This window comes from Carassius auratus, chromosome 48 (genome assembly GCF_003368295.1).
Source record: "Carassius auratus strain Wakin chromosome 48, ASM336829v1, whole genome shotgun sequence".
In the NCBI taxonomy this organism is placed as follows: Eukaryota; Metazoa; Chordata; class Actinopteri; order Cypriniformes; family Cyprinidae; genus Carassius; species Carassius auratus.
Window position 1 is genome coordinate 10,626,976 of NC_039290.1, and position 15,603 is coordinate 10,642,578.

Below are 15,603 nucleotides of genomic sequence, written 5' to 3' on the forward strand. Positions count from 1 at the left end.
ATTGTATTTTTATCCATATTATTCTACAACAGTTAGCCTGTTTATTTATTTATTATTATTATTTTTTTTAAAAATTAAGAGTATTCCTATGTAGGATTTCGTGAAAGCAAGTTAATTTGAGTGTTTATGACTGTTTTTGTCCACTGTATTTCTCGTCTTTTGTCACCGTGACTTCACTCCATTACACCTCTAAATTACAAAGGTGTTTTACTTTTTAATTTTGTTAGTAAAAAACAAAACTTATCTTTAATGTGAATTATTGTTTGCCATTTATTTGGAAGCCTGCACTGGTCAAAGTACAGAATAACGACGGGTGTAGGCTATTTTCTTCGTACAGTGTTACTTTTCAGCTGACATAATTACAAATATTAAAATATAGCCTAAATATAAAATACAAAATTGATTTGTTTTGCGTACGTGTCACACAGAATTATTATGGTTTAGTTGCAGTCAAAACTCTAGAAGGCTACTTACGGGATTCGTCGCTTGCACAGTCTGTCTCACAACTCCTGGTGCTTGGACAAGTTCTCTCAGTCCGGGGCTGCGGGATTTCTGTCAGGTTCGACACCTCGTTTTCTTTCTCACAAAAGTTTTCATTGTCCTCCTCAAGCTTTCTTTTTTTCTCCGTACCAATAAGTGCTTCTACCGAGAATGCGTGCGCTTTAAGGCTCATACACGGGGACCGTCGTTTCTCAGCCATGGTAACAAACCGAGAAGACCGATTGGCCGAGAAAGAGAAGTTCACGAGAAGTGCATTTGCAACAGCACTTAATCTAGCATTCCTTGAGTCAGAATAGTCCGCTTCAGTAGCTAATTACCACGGGCGATGTGACAAGGACGTTGAAAACCAAGCGACAGTCAATTTAAAACAGTCTCATCGGTCTGTCAACGCGTACAGACACCGAGGCAGTGACCGGGATTCGTTAAAGTGTCAATAACCAAGGCAGAGGATGGGCGTGGCTGCCTCACGTCAATCACCGGTGGCGCACGGCCCCTCGTGTAGAAAGTTCCGCCCATAAGTGGTAAAGCGGCCTGGCAGAATGAATCATCTCTCGCTCACTGAGCTCCAGTCTATCGAGTCAAAATAGGGCCATATATATCTGCAAAATAAAACAATGTTTTGCAAACAAAAAATATGTTTTGCAAATAAAAAAAATATGTTTTGCAAATAAAAATAGAGTATTGAGAAAAAAATTGCTTTTTTGCAAGTAAAAAAAAATAATTGCAAAAGAAAAGTTTACCACAAGAGAAAAAATTAAGTTTAGCAAAGTAAAACTTCAGCAGCAATGACTTTGCAACACATTTCCCTTTGCGCTGCTCCTTTAAATCCGCGTTTCAGTCATCCGTGCCTCTGCGGTGCAAGCTTTCCTTTGCGCTTCATTTTTTCTTTGCGCCTCGCTTTGTGTCACTGATTTGACGTGGGGGAGGGGTCAAGAGGTTGAGGTGTGTACAACATAGACAGTAAAAGAAAGTACAAGGGATGAAGGCGCGTCCTTCTCGTTACGTCATCAGCGCGAGCCCCAGACCGAGTGGATCGATCGAAATGGAGGAGCAGAGACATGCGGGTGATGGATCACAGGTATGTGTTATTGATCGCTTTCTTCAAGTTCGCTAGATAGACCGATAACTATATGTAACTATGTGTATCAACGCGTTTGCTCAAGTTAAGTAAGTTAGAGATCAATTAATGCGGGTTGCGTCGGCGGCTGTACATTTCTCTCAATATGCACACCTTTCACGTTGTTTTATAATTAATAAATAATTATTATTATTCTCCACGCCCTAGTTGTATTATGGACTATAAACGATGCCAAAGGTGTCTCTCAAAATATACTGTAAACAAAAAACAAATACAAAACAAATGCCTTGTATGTGTAAACATAATTTGAGATAAACCTCTTTTTGATTCCGAACAAGTTTATTTATATACAGTAGGTCACATCCCTATAGACTATGTTTAAAAGCTGTGATGTTTATGATACATTGTTAATGCACTTATTCTAGATCAGTTGTGTGAAACTCAATTCCTGGAGGGCCACAGCTCTGCACAGTTTAGCTCAAACCAGCTCCAACCCACACCTGTTTGGAGGTTTCTAGTAATCCTGAAGATCTTGATTAGCTGAATCAGATGTGTTTGATTGGGGTTTGAGCTAAACTGTGCAGAGCTGTGGCCCTCCAGGAACTGAGTTTAAAACACCTGATCCAGATAATCCTATATGATGTTGTGATGACCTATTTAACAGAGAGAATATTCAGATGTCTGTACAGCTGCACAGAATTTAATAGGTCTTCTGACCCAAAGCCTTGGTCAGATTCAGTCAGCTCAGGGTCAGCAGCAGCAGCCTCCTGCCTCAAATTCATAAAACCTTTATTTCTACGCACAGTTTACATATTTATGTTTTTTCAGGTGGAGGAAGAAGAAACTGATCTCTCTGCATGGTATGATCAAATTTTTTAAATTGTTTTAATTGTTTTAATTTTGCTGCCTACCAGATATATGGATTAGCCACAACACTGTCTATATTATGCAATAATTTTCTGGTTCTTTTTCCAGATCAATTGTGCTTCATGCAACTCTACGTTTGGTCCCTTTGTTGAAGCAAATCTGAAAAGGTCTTGAAGTCTACAATCCTGGAAAACCATTCAGGACTTTGCCACCAGTTCTTTTTCCCTGATGTGGTGGATGATGATGATAAGGTATCAGTAACTGGAAAAAAAAATATGCCTATATCTTGTATTTCATTTTAGGAATGTTATAGATAGGAAAATTATTATTTGCCAATTTAAAGAATAATTGTCAAACACTTGTTCCTTACAAAAAAAATAATAGTAGAAAATGGTAATAAAGTAGCTTTTTTGCATGTGCATATGTACCTGAAAATGGATGATTGTTTTTCTTTTTTTCCCACAGGCTGATGCGGACTTCATCATGCAGAACATTCTTCCGAAAATGTCGGAGAAGGGATCAGTACAAGAGACTTATGAAACCGCTATAATCAACTTTCTGCAAGACTTTCTCCAAGAAATTGAAAGCTGTGTTTTGTATGAACTGACAGAGTTGATTTAGTATAAATATTGTAAAAAAAACCTACAAATTAATGTTAAAATGTAACTGATTTAATTCAGACAATATCAACCCCATCCAAGCCATTCAATTTGACAACGGTTTAAACTGAATTTAAAATTATACTAAAGGTATGGAATTGTACATGTTCAGGAAAATAAAAACTTTTATACATTGGTAAATGTTCTTATGGTTTTGAAATTTACTGTGTATGTGTAGAGAACACAACGTGTTACATAATGTAAAATTGTATATCTTAATGAATGTGTTAAGAGAACACAAGTTGTTATACTAGCCATTTTCTGCTTTAAATATAGCCAATACAGAAAATAAAACAAGCATGCAATGTCACCTTAAATTTGTTTTTTATTGACTTGGATGTTAATTTGCTTGTAAATGTATCATTTGGTAACAAGTCATTTCAATGATTGATTTAGTGTCAATTAAGAATGAAGCAGCACAAAATTTAAAACTAAATAATGGTCTCTTCCATAGTTTTGAGAGTGTGAGGTTGGGTTAAAAAAAGTTTGAATTTGGGCCTTAAGTTCTTCAGTAAGGGGCATTCGACTGGAGGAACTACAATTCCTGTCCACGGCTGGTCAGAGATACTGTCTGTGTCCCAGTCAGAGTCGCCGTCTTGTGCAATCTGTTAAAAGTTGGTAATAGTTTATGGACATTGGGGCAATATCTTGCATGAAAACATTACATTAAAAGACACAAATTCTTAAAATACCTCAGATAGGACTGGAGGAGTGACAGGGTTTTGCAGGAGTCCAATTTCCCACAACTGGTCTGGGCTTCGATTACTCTGTGTGGAGAGGATGGTTATTCCACCCACTAGTAAAGGAGTCAAGGCTGGCTTAGAGACGAGGTAGGAACACAAACTGACAACAAAAGAGGTGCAAAAAGCCTCTACAGGCCCACCTCAATCAAATAAAAGAGATTATGATGTTCAGTGAAAGCTCTCCACACATAATAGCCTATGTGTTACTCAAATAATTTTACTTCAAAACCCCGTTAAATACCACCCTCTGGCCGGTCTGAAGTATCTGTTATTAATAATATAGGAGTCTAATAATAATAACAAGAAAGCGATCAATAACACATACCTGTGATCCATCACCCGCATGTCTCTGCTCCTCCATTTCGATCGATCCACTCGGTCTGGGGCTCGCGCTGATGACGTAACGAGAAGGACGCGCCTTCATCCCTTGTACACACCTCAACCTCTTGACCCCTCCCCCACGTCAAATCAGTGACACAAAGCGAGGCGCAAAGAAAAAATGAAGCGCAAAGGAAAGCTTGCACCGCAGAGGCACGGATGACTGAAACGCGGATTTAAAGGAGCAGCGCAAAGGGGAATCTGTTGCAAAGTCATTGCTGCTGAAGTTTTACTTTGCTAAACTTTATTTTTTCTCTTGTGGTAAACTTTTCTTTTGCAATTATTTTTTTTTTACTTGCAAAAAAGCATTTTTTTTCCTCAATACTCTATTTTTATTTGCAAAACATATTTTATTTTTGCAAAAAATATTTTTTTGTTTGCAAAACATTGTTTTATTTTGCAGATATATATGGCCCTATTTTGACTCCATACCAGTCATGCTCTCGGCATTGCGATAATTTTCACACTCCGACTGCACATGCTCCACATGCTTCCGCATTACCTCCCCTAGCCCTCGTGAGCCAATCGTGTAGAATTATTACCAAATCTACGCCTGTATCTTCTTGAGGCCCAGCAATAAGACCTGTTAAACCTAACCTGACATGAGACGTGCAGTCTATAGTTTCTGAATACAAGTCCCCAAGAAGCACTAATTTTTTACTAAGAGATACAATTGCATGTATAAATCCTCTAAACAAATGCCATTAATGTTGAATTGTTATAATACGTTATTTTGGGATTTTTAAAACGCCTGACTGCAAAATACGATACAAAATAGCATATTTTGATTTTAAAAAGTGTTTGCATTGATTTGAATACATTTGAATAGCCTATAAATTAGACAAATTTACAATGCAATTATGAATATGATAGCCTTCAGTTAGAGTTAAGTTTTTTTTTCTTTAATGAGCATTATGATTGATGGTGTAGCCTATTTTCGATAGGTTATTTGTGTTTCTTGTGTATCTATCAGGCAATATAATGAAATCCAAGGGAGAACATTTCAGATGGTTTCAAAGAAACTGGGATTTTGCAAAAGAATGTATGCTAGACCTACTTGGCCAAATACCAATTTGTCTTAAACCTGTTTTTACCGAGAAATTTTTTCTTCCAAATTTAGGCCAAGTCGCGTAAGTTATCATTCTTTAGATGATACGATTTATTTAAACCCATGTGATTTTAGAGCATGTTGTGGGTGTAATGTAGATGCTCCATCTACCCGCCGTTTGGAAAGTGCGAATTATTGCACGGTCATTGGAGAGTTCTTGTCCCACGCGCAAGTGAGAATCCTTTGGAGCGCGCCTGTGTATTATGCACATACACAATGCGTGTTGTCTTTCTCTTAGTAAAAACATATGAACTAGAAAAATATTTCTTGTTTATTTATAAAATATAACCTATATGATAAAGAGACGTGACATAAATTGTATAAACAATTTTATTTTAAAACCATAGCCTACCTATTTTATAAAATGTATTATTTATTAGCCTATAAACTAATGTTATTAAAATACAATTAATTTACATTTTAAAAAGCTTAAATTACATTCGTTACTTTATAATGTTTAGAAGTCAATTGTCTGTGCTAAAGCAGCAATATTTAGCGCTGTACATTCATAAAATAAATAGGCTATGCGTATGAAATAAAAATATAAAATATACCAGACGTATACAGGAAGCTGGCTTTTTAATACACTGTTGATTATATTCGTACAGTTTACCGCATGCTCCAGTGAATTACCGAGATAATCTTAACTCACTCTTCATTTGATGTCGCGGCTCTTCCAGACCGCATTAACCACTATTATGCTGTAGCCTACAATACAAATACGAAAAAGTATATGGATATTTTTTTTTTCCGTATTGTGATGGCCTAAATGTCTGACAGCTTATATTTCAGAAATTACGGAAATAGAAGTTTCTGTTTTGTATAACAACAACAATAGCCTATAATAATAATAATAATAATAATAATAATAATAATAATAATAATAATAATAGGCTAATAATAATAATACAATGATTGCTGTTTTTGTTTTTATTGATATGTTTAGTTAGAAAAAAAAAATACATCTTTAGTTAATGTAGGCTAATGATTTATTCTGAATAAGTTACACAGTATTAAGCCTTCCTAAATTCCTAAATAGGCCTAATTTGATCCTTATGTATGTTCGGTCTTGGCTTCCCATAGCCTAAATTATTTACATAGTAGAAATCGAGTGTATTTAATATTTAAAACATCGTGATGCCTATAATTTCAGTAACATTTTGAGTTATTAATATTACCAAAATATTTGTGTTCATTGGTTCAGCAATATGAGCGTGCAGTGATGCACCTCTTATTCTGGTAACGAGATTAATTTTGATTTAAACGTTGCATGAGGCTGGCCAACGCGTTCAATAGCCTATTTATATGGAAAACAAAACCTCAATAGGCCTACTTTACTTTGACCCCCCCCCCCCCCCAAATAAATAAATAAATAAATTATTGTTAAAAATGATTATTGTTAGTACAATGTATTATTATAAATTAAATCTCATTAATTTTGCCTACTTAATTTTTTTAGTTCTGCGATTATGATTGTTTTTCTTGTACATTCAAGAAAAATTTATTAAGTTATAGGCTACTGTTAATGTGGCTTTATCATCACAGTTGTACATCATCACCACAATACTTCATTCTCGTTATTATAAATGTAGACTTGATCACCTTAAGGAAAATAATACTCTTAATCAACCGTTATAGATCGGTTTTTAATTATTTGTAGGCTATGTTGATCTTGAATTACTGTAATCTGCAACTAGCGCATTTATTCTGAATTGGTAGTTACTTTATAGTTACCGAATATAGGCTATATCCATACAATATAATTTAAATGCTCAGATCTTTGTAGAATGACAAAGTTGATGTAGCTACATAAAATATTAATTGTTCTCCAATTTGTATAGGCGTATTAATCATGCATTATATAATTTCCATTACATGTACTGAACATTTTTGATTTACCTAAAACCTTTCATAGAATGACACTTGCCTAATAACGGACCTTTTCAGCTCATAATATAATAACCTACCTTGTGATATAAAGCAGAGAAAATACTGCATGAGCTTTATCTTTATCCCGCAGCGCGCAATTTTTTTACATTTTTTGTGTAATTTCTTCGGCATTGCATAACTAAGTTTTGGCTTATTTATAAATATAATATTTTTTTCACATACGTATTCGCAATATTAAACTGTTAATGAATGTGTTCCTCTCAGGTGTGAAGCATTAATAAAAAAATAAAGTGTTCACTTATTGCACAGACGAGAGCACGAGACTGCACTGAAGTGTTAAATGCGTTGTTTACTAATCCTCGCTCTGTAACCTCTGGCATCACTGGACTCAGATCACGTCGGCTGGTTAAACTTTAGAGTCGGGATTGCTGTGTCTGGGCACCATATTGTTAACAGTTATTTTGCTAGTGCTAATGGCCCCGTGGCAGCCAGCCAAGGGCTTTATAGCGGAAGTGGCAGCGCGAGGAACGCGGGTATGGAGGAAGAAAAAAACGATTAAGAAAAAAATCCCTTTGAAAGAAAGGCGAGAGAGACCCCACTGCGGCGGACGCGACCCACTGCTGCCAAATCCAGAGGTGTGCCGTTATTAGTAAGCATATGAGAAAAAGACAGAACACCGAACCGGTAACCGGCGGTTATAGGCTGAATGTCTGAGGGCACTGAAGCATCCTCAATCCGCCTCAAATGAAACGACACGCCAAACCATCCGTGACCCACAAACCTAATCATAAAGGTAATTCCACCGTGAAAATCCGGTATTTTTTAACGTGCACCATATACACTGATGTATTTACCGTATTTATGACGGTCTTCATGGGGCGGCGCAGACACGGACCCCCGGGAACTCCACCGGTATTGACATTGGATGTAATCGATGCGCGTTAGGACCTGTCAAGCGGGAGTGTATCCAGACACACGCGGACGGAGGTCAACTTTGTTTCTGTGAGAAAATTATTAAGGGGAAGGAAGCTTAGCTGGCATGAAATATGACATATCGTTGCCCTTCCTTGCCACTCAAAAAAGGGACAAATAATAGAGAATAATGTAGACATAAGAGACTAGATGTAGACAAATAAGTCTAGATAACGATGGGCTGTCAGTGTGACCAGGAACCCCTGACCAATCTGACCAGACTAAAACTTACAAACCAGGTAAATAATATTATTTAGTCAAGCTACTCTCATTCTAAATGTTTTGCTGATCTATTCATACTGGTAGTCTTTTTTCATCTTAACAATATTTTAGGAAGATCAATTAATAATCTTTCTTTGGAATTGTGAGGATGTGTCATTATTTCAGGTGTTTTGTGTAATCCTGAAGAATGTTTTAAAGTTTGTTTGTGTTCGATTCCGAAATAGGCTGATGGTGAGACAGACAAATATTCTTTATAAGAATATAAAAGCCTTTTTGGTTCGTTAAGATGCTAATGTGTTAGAGCTGTACATTCTGATGTCAGTCAGTAAGCTCTATTGGTTTTGTTATTGACAGAGTTTTGAGGGCGCCTGGTGGTTCTATACTGACATCTATTTTTTGGGACAGATTGATAAATGAATGATAGTAGAGTCTGGAGAAATGATGGTAGTTTCTCATTTTAGCCTCTAGAGGGAGATGCAATGGTTTCTCACTCCATAGGCCTACAACAGGGAGCCTGAGCGTCGCTCAGAGGGTCTCCAAGCCTCCTGGGACAATATTAGCACTGGACAGATGAAGTACCAGACAACTGCTCCCTTTGGTAGAACAAAGGAAAAAAGGAAGTGAGAAAGAGGAAGTGTTGAATAGAGAATGGCAAAGAGATTGTAGGTCAGATTGGGGGAGATGAAAAGTTAAGAAAAGAAAAAAAGAGTAAAGAGCAAGCAGGTGTTTTTTTATGAACCCTACTCTCTTGAGAAAAGATAGTGAGAACAATTTAAATCCAAAAGCAATAAAATCATGAATGATTGAATCACTCAGAGGAAATGACTTGGGAAAGAAAAAAGGAGAGAGGAATGAATAAGGAGCAAAAGACAAATTATACTATTTCTAGAACATGCTGAATGGACTTAAATGGACTGGATTTTTTAAAATCTTATTTAAAGTTTTTTTTTTTTTGGTGTTTAAAAATAATTGTAGCCTCTCATTTAGGACCGCTGCATGAGGAAAAGCTCTTCCATTAATCCATTCATTCATATTATTTGTCCGTTGTTTCTAGAATACAGAGGGATCTAAAAAAGACAAAGCAGCGCTCCTCTAACGTAGTAATTAAACTAAAAGGGAGATGCCATTCCCCTAGTATTTTAGAAGCACATACCATACATACTTAATTATGTTAAAGATTCAATGTTTTATGTATTTCATGCACACACACACACACACACACACACACACACACACACACAGCAAGTCTTATTTTAGACATTTTAGAGCGTGTAATTGAATGTAATGGTATATTGCTGGCCTTTGGGAAGAAACTCACAAATTAAGACCAAATCGTTCCGAATATCTGAACTAGTACACGCACATTCCTCCATCAGCTGTCTGTTTTGTCCATCAAACCTTCTTTAGCAGTTCATTAAGACATAGACACTCACGCACACTTTTGTTTAATATTTGAAGATGGGTTGTTCTGTCCTATGCACTGCGGTATCCCCTGGCGGAGTGTGGTTTTAATTTACATATCTGTGTATAGGACTAATAGAATTATACGGCGTCTAATGTGCTCTCTGAATTCACATGGGCATCCTGCCCTGACACCTGCAATAACACTGCAAGGACCTACTGAAAATATCTGCACTGTCAGGCAGCCACAGGACAGCCCTATACTGGGACCTGGACTGTTTGATATTTCATGAATGGAGGAGAGGATAAGAGGGAACTGGGGAGTAAGGAAGGAGAGAGATCACACGAAAAACTTGTTTTATCTTCCTTCAAGTTGTCATCAGAAGGTCTCTCACACACAGCACACATGACTCAATGCATCCGCAAGGCAGTGAGCGAGTGTGCGATCAGGGCTTGATTCCACAGACTGACATACTGTGAGGTTCAAAACCTGGGATTCAGAATCTAATTTAAACCTGGAAATACAGAAAAAATATTACTGCATGTATTTACGTATGTATAACAATAACAAAAATATAAAATAAACATTAAATGACAGGTTGAATTAGTGTTTCTGAACAAATTAAGTATGTTGTAAAGTATGTTAAGTAAGTTGTTGTAAGATTTTCTTTTATGATTGGCTTTGGAGACTGAAAGAGTGAGTATTGAAGTGATTAAGTGTTTATATTTCTTGCGCTTTTTTATTCTTATTTTCTTCTCTCTGGGTGTGTGGAGAAAAAAAATGGATAGACAGATGAAACTAGACTGAGGGTTTTCTCTTTTGTGTGATATAGCGTGTGTGTGTGTGTGTGTGTGTGTGTGTGTGTATGCTCTAACTCTAGAATAAATAGATATAATGAACAGAAAATGAGACAAAAGTTGTTTACCCCCCCCCCCCTTCCTGTTTTATATGCCCCTTTATACCCTTTCCTGCTGCTCAAATCCAACCACCATGAAACCACTGCCACATTAGAACCTTTTACTGGCTATGGCTGGCCCAACACGGGCATTACGCTGGCATTGCCACCCTGATGCTGTTTCCAGTTGTGGCTGTTTCCATGGAGTGGCCATTCCTTATCAGTGTCAATCATGTTTCATCATCCTTCAGCCAATCAGCTGTCATCACAGACAACCTTTAAGAGAGCTCATAAACCTAAATCTCAGTTCTTGTTTCATGCTAGTCCAACAGCAGTTTTATTTTTAAACAGGCTCATTTTTAGAGTTGTTTTTTTATTGGACTGTGCAAAGAATGTTTGGAACATTCAAGGATGGAATGGCGTCGTAAAGACCAGCTGGACTGGTATGACTTGGGTGTTCTATTAGAATGAAGTCATCAGCATGAAACGACACATTTCTGCAGGGTCATTTTAAAACACCAAAGTCCACTTGAGCTCTTTCACTGTCACATGTGGTCACAAAACACTCCCACCCCCAGAAATCACATGCATATACACACACAAACTCTTTACTCTATATGGTGACTCATATAAACCTTCTGTTCTCAATAATGATGCCATCATTGAATCAGCCAGAACTCACTAGGAGTTGAATGCATTGTGTGTAAACCTGTATGTTTGTTTGTTAGTGCTTATGTTTGTGTATGTGTCCTTGTTCAGATTGTTATTCACTGCTAATTGCCTGTGGTGATCGCTCACTAATTAACTTTAAATGTTGCTCTTGAAGTTCTGACAAACAACCATATAGCTATCTGCTTATCTGCACTTGTCCAACACATTTTACTCTTAGATGTATTCACAAAGCCATTGCATATAATAGTGTAATTGCACTCAATTCATAAACAGCCATTTAGCTCACCATTTACAATTCAGACTGCAGCAAGAACTTGTGCAGCATTTGCAACTTTTCGAACATCATCATGCCGCGCCGAACCCCCAGAAATGTGTGTTTGTAATAATAATAAAAAACAAAAACTGGCCATCTAAGTACATATTTATGTCAACAAATTGGTTACAGAGTTTTGACCAAATAAAATTCCTGTCATTACACTGAGAACCTCTGGCATGCTGCTTGTCTAAACCAATTGAATCTGCAGCATTGAAAAACACGAAGCAGGCTTTTTCCAGCTCTCAGTTCCTGCCAAATCTATATACGCATCAGCACAATCTCTTACAAATCTGTCAAAACAGAGAGAAGCTTGGAATAATAAACCATTTAGTTGAGACGTCATAACCTCATGTAAACAACATGAAATATTTTGCGACAATGTGAATTTATATATATATATATATATTAATAAGGATCAGCAAGGATGCATTGTTGATCAGTTGTTTCATTAAATACATTTATTATGTTACAAAAATATTTTTGTTACAAATAAATGCTGTTCTTTTGAACTCAATATTCATCACATAATTCTGAAAACAAGAGTATTGTGGTTTCCTCAAAAATATTAAGCAGCACAACTGCTTTAAGCATTAATAATGAGAAGAAATGTTTCTTGAGCATTTTAACGGCATATTAGAATGATTTTTTAAGGATCATGTGACACAAAAAATACAGGTTTTCCATCACATAAATGAATACATTTTTTCAACAAATATACAGAAATACAAAAGTTATTTGAGTTGTGATTAATGTTTTACAATACTAATGTTTTATATTTTTAATCAAATAAACATAGCTTTGGTGAGCATAAGAGACTTAAAAGATTTAAAAGAAAAATCTTACTGACATTCAAAAGTTTGGAATGGTAGTGTACATATATATAGTGTTTCTATAACTGAGCCTGACACACCCAAATGGATCATTAAAACATTTTTATTTATTTATACTTTATATAAACATGGCAGCAGAAAGTATTTTAGATTCAGGAAACAAACTTTAGTCATATGTTTAAATGACCCATTTGGAAGTGTCAGGGTCAATCAACATTTTGTTTTGGTCCTTGCTTGGATTTAAGCCTCTGCTGCCAGGATCCAGCCATTTCACCGAGTACCATATTTAGATGTCTGTCTGGCAGTGACAAGCACAGTAGTTGGACTGAACGGGTTCTGAATGAGACCGAGTAATTATAGTCTTCAGAGTGTTTAATGTTTCTCACATTTAATTCTTATTTTCTTAAAAGGCACTATGTTTTATGCTGAAGCATATTATTTCATGTGGTGGATTCTCTGTTAACTCTGATAGTCTCGTAGTTGTTCTTTATCACACTGTCGTGCTGCTGTGGTCTGGGTATAAGTCACTCTCAGTGGGGAGGGGGTCAATTTATTCCCCCCTGATCATTTTATTAATCAAATCAATGGAAGAATGTAAAAACAAGGCAACCTTCATCATCAGATGGCCCTGTGGTGAGGACTCGGGATCTGTGCTGAAATATGATAAAAAAGCTGCGGTTCTGTCCTCTCTTTCTATTCATGTCACACTGAGGGCAAAGTCAACCGGCTACAGGAAGTCTAAGGTGGCCCTGTTTGGACAAAATGAATTTGCATTGAAAGTTAATGTTGTGTGGATAACCAGGGAGTGAGGAGACGGTGGTATGGTGGCTTTTATTTGATGGATGAATTTAAACATGTTGCCAGACAGCTTGGGTTTGGTTTGTTCACTGGCGTTCCAAACTGCTGATGATTTGTTTGTTACTCATAACATCCATTTCGCTGTCTCTGTTAAAACCATTGTTGTTTACCTCCATGTGTTTTTGGCCCTTGTCTTCACAACTGATGGCTGTTAGCTGGAGAGTGTAGTGTCATTTTTTTGTGTCTGGATTGAGCCAGCAAAATGAAAAACGTATTTTAATGTCAAACACCAAGACTCTTGCAGTCACTTCTGACCTTGCTGAGAGAGGAACAGCAAGAGAACATTAGTGACATGTTTGAAGACAGAGAATGGCTGCCTTCCCAGATCACCTCATGCTGGCTGCATGGCGCCATCATCAGACATTAAGTGGAACGTCAGCACACAGTCAAAACAGCCCGGTTTCAAAAATACATCATTTCATTTTTTTTTTTTTTAAATAACTGTAACACACAGAGAGCTCCAAAAGTCTGAAACCACTAGTGAAAGCTTTTGTTTTTATAAAAAAATGTTTTCTTTCTAATAGTCAGTAACAGTCCCAGTTTTTCAGTGAAACAATGTTTGTTTTTACTTTGGAAAATCATGCAGATTATTAAATGTTTCTTCATTTTATTTTTTGTTTTTTAAAAAAGAAGAAAAAACAAACAAATTCTAATTATAAATAATTTTTATAAATCATTCTTTAATTATTATTTATTATTTGCCTTAATACTTCACAGAAATAAAACCCCATCTCTCTCTCTCTCTCTCTCTCTCTCTCTCTCTCTCTCTCTCTCACACACACACACACACACAAACACACACACACACACGCACATACTTTTTCTCTATCATATAATATGGGGTTTTTCTTTCTGGAGTGAAATTACATTTTGCTGAAGTTTCCATCGTAAAACGTCTATGCGGAATTACTTCTGGCTTTCGACATCGCACTTCTCCCTGCTTTCTTCTCTTTTTTGTCAACAGCTCTGTGAGAGAAAGGAGTAATAAAACATAAGAATTTTAACCAGCTCTTGAAGCAGTCGTTTTTAATTTGCTCTCCAGTGGGATTTCAAGGGCCTTGGGGCCCTGTTGATCCCCCTCGACTCGACTCAAACTTGTTCTGAGCACTCAAGCATGATGGTCTGAACTTCACAGAAAGATGGTGAAAGGGCTGTTCTCTCTCTCTCTGTGTGTGTGTGTGTGTGTGTAAGTATTTGTACATAAAACTTGTGCCTAAGCTAGAAAATAAGTGATCTCATTGTCATAATGATCTGTTCCATGTATGGTCATGGACTGAACTTAAATTGTTAAGAAGGAACTTTTGTGTGTATGAACAAAGTATGCCTGATCATCATAGTTTTCGTGTGTGTGTGTGGTCTGTGATTCTTAGCCTTGCACCTGCAGTGAGGTCGACACTTCACCCTGGGGTTTATTTAGATGAGTAGATGAGACACAGACACAGACACAAACTCATGCTTAAAGAGTAACCCTCCCATGTCTCCCAAAGGAGGAAGTTCTAAATTAAAATCAGTCCTATGGAATTGAAAGAAGACTTTACAAAGAAGAAACGAGCACTTTAAGTAATGACTATTTGACATCAGTGGGGTTTCCCTGATGAAAGGATTTAATGTGGTATTGGATGTCTTTTATTTTACATGATATGTTTGCTAATAATGGTTGATTGCTTGACTGTGTTGGTGTGTGTGTGTATATTAGTCCTGTCAAATTAATGAAATTACATAATACATAATATATGTGTGTCATGTGTATGTTTATTATGTTTTTTTAAGATAAATGTATTTAAGATAAATATATTTTGTTTATATGTGTGTGTGTGTGTATATATAATTTTACTTTATTTCATTTATTTTAACTTTTTTAGTTATAGGGTGGTGACATTGGGTTTGGTATAGGATTTTTTAAAATGTTTTTAATATTTTTATGTTTAAGTCTTCACCAAGGAGGCGTTTATTTGATAAAAAAATTTATATATTTTAAATGTATTTATTAAATATTCTCCTTTTCTTATTGTTTTACTTGTGTGTGTGTGTGTGTGTTTGTATACACTGTGTAAAAGTTTGGGGTCAGTAGGATATTTTAATGTTTTTGAAAGAAATGTCCAATGCTCACCAAGGCTGCAATTAATTACAACAACAACAACAAAACAAATGAATCCTTAATATTTTCTTTTTTTAATATATTTTATTATTTATTCCTTATTATTATCAATGT

General features: G+C 36.2%; 1 protein-coding gene and 1 long non-coding RNA gene across 2 annotated transcripts in view; one reads left to right on the top strand and one right to left on the bottom strand.

Moving 5' to 3' along the window:
• The window catches only part of LOC113065839 (T-box transcription factor TBX18-like), a 9,379-nt gene extending 8,345 nt beyond the window's left edge, over positions 1-1,034 (bottom strand). Inside the window, exon 1 of the mRNA XM_026237386.1 lies at positions 475-1,034. Coding sequence (XP_026093171.1) covers positions 475-700 — 226 coding nt within the window. The 5' untranslated portion in view covers positions 701-1,034. The remainder of the gene's footprint in view (positions 1-474) is intronic.
• A 444-nt stretch (positions 1,035-1,478) lies between these two features.
• On the top strand, positions 1,479-3,415 carry LOC113065840 (uncharacterized). The gene is made up of 4 exons (XR_003279087.1): positions 1,479-1,579; positions 2,408-2,439; positions 2,555-2,697; positions 2,912-3,415. It is a non-coding gene; the product is annotated as an uncharacterized LOC113065840 (long non-coding RNA).
• The last annotated feature ends 12,188 nt before the right edge of the window (positions 3,416-15,603 follow it).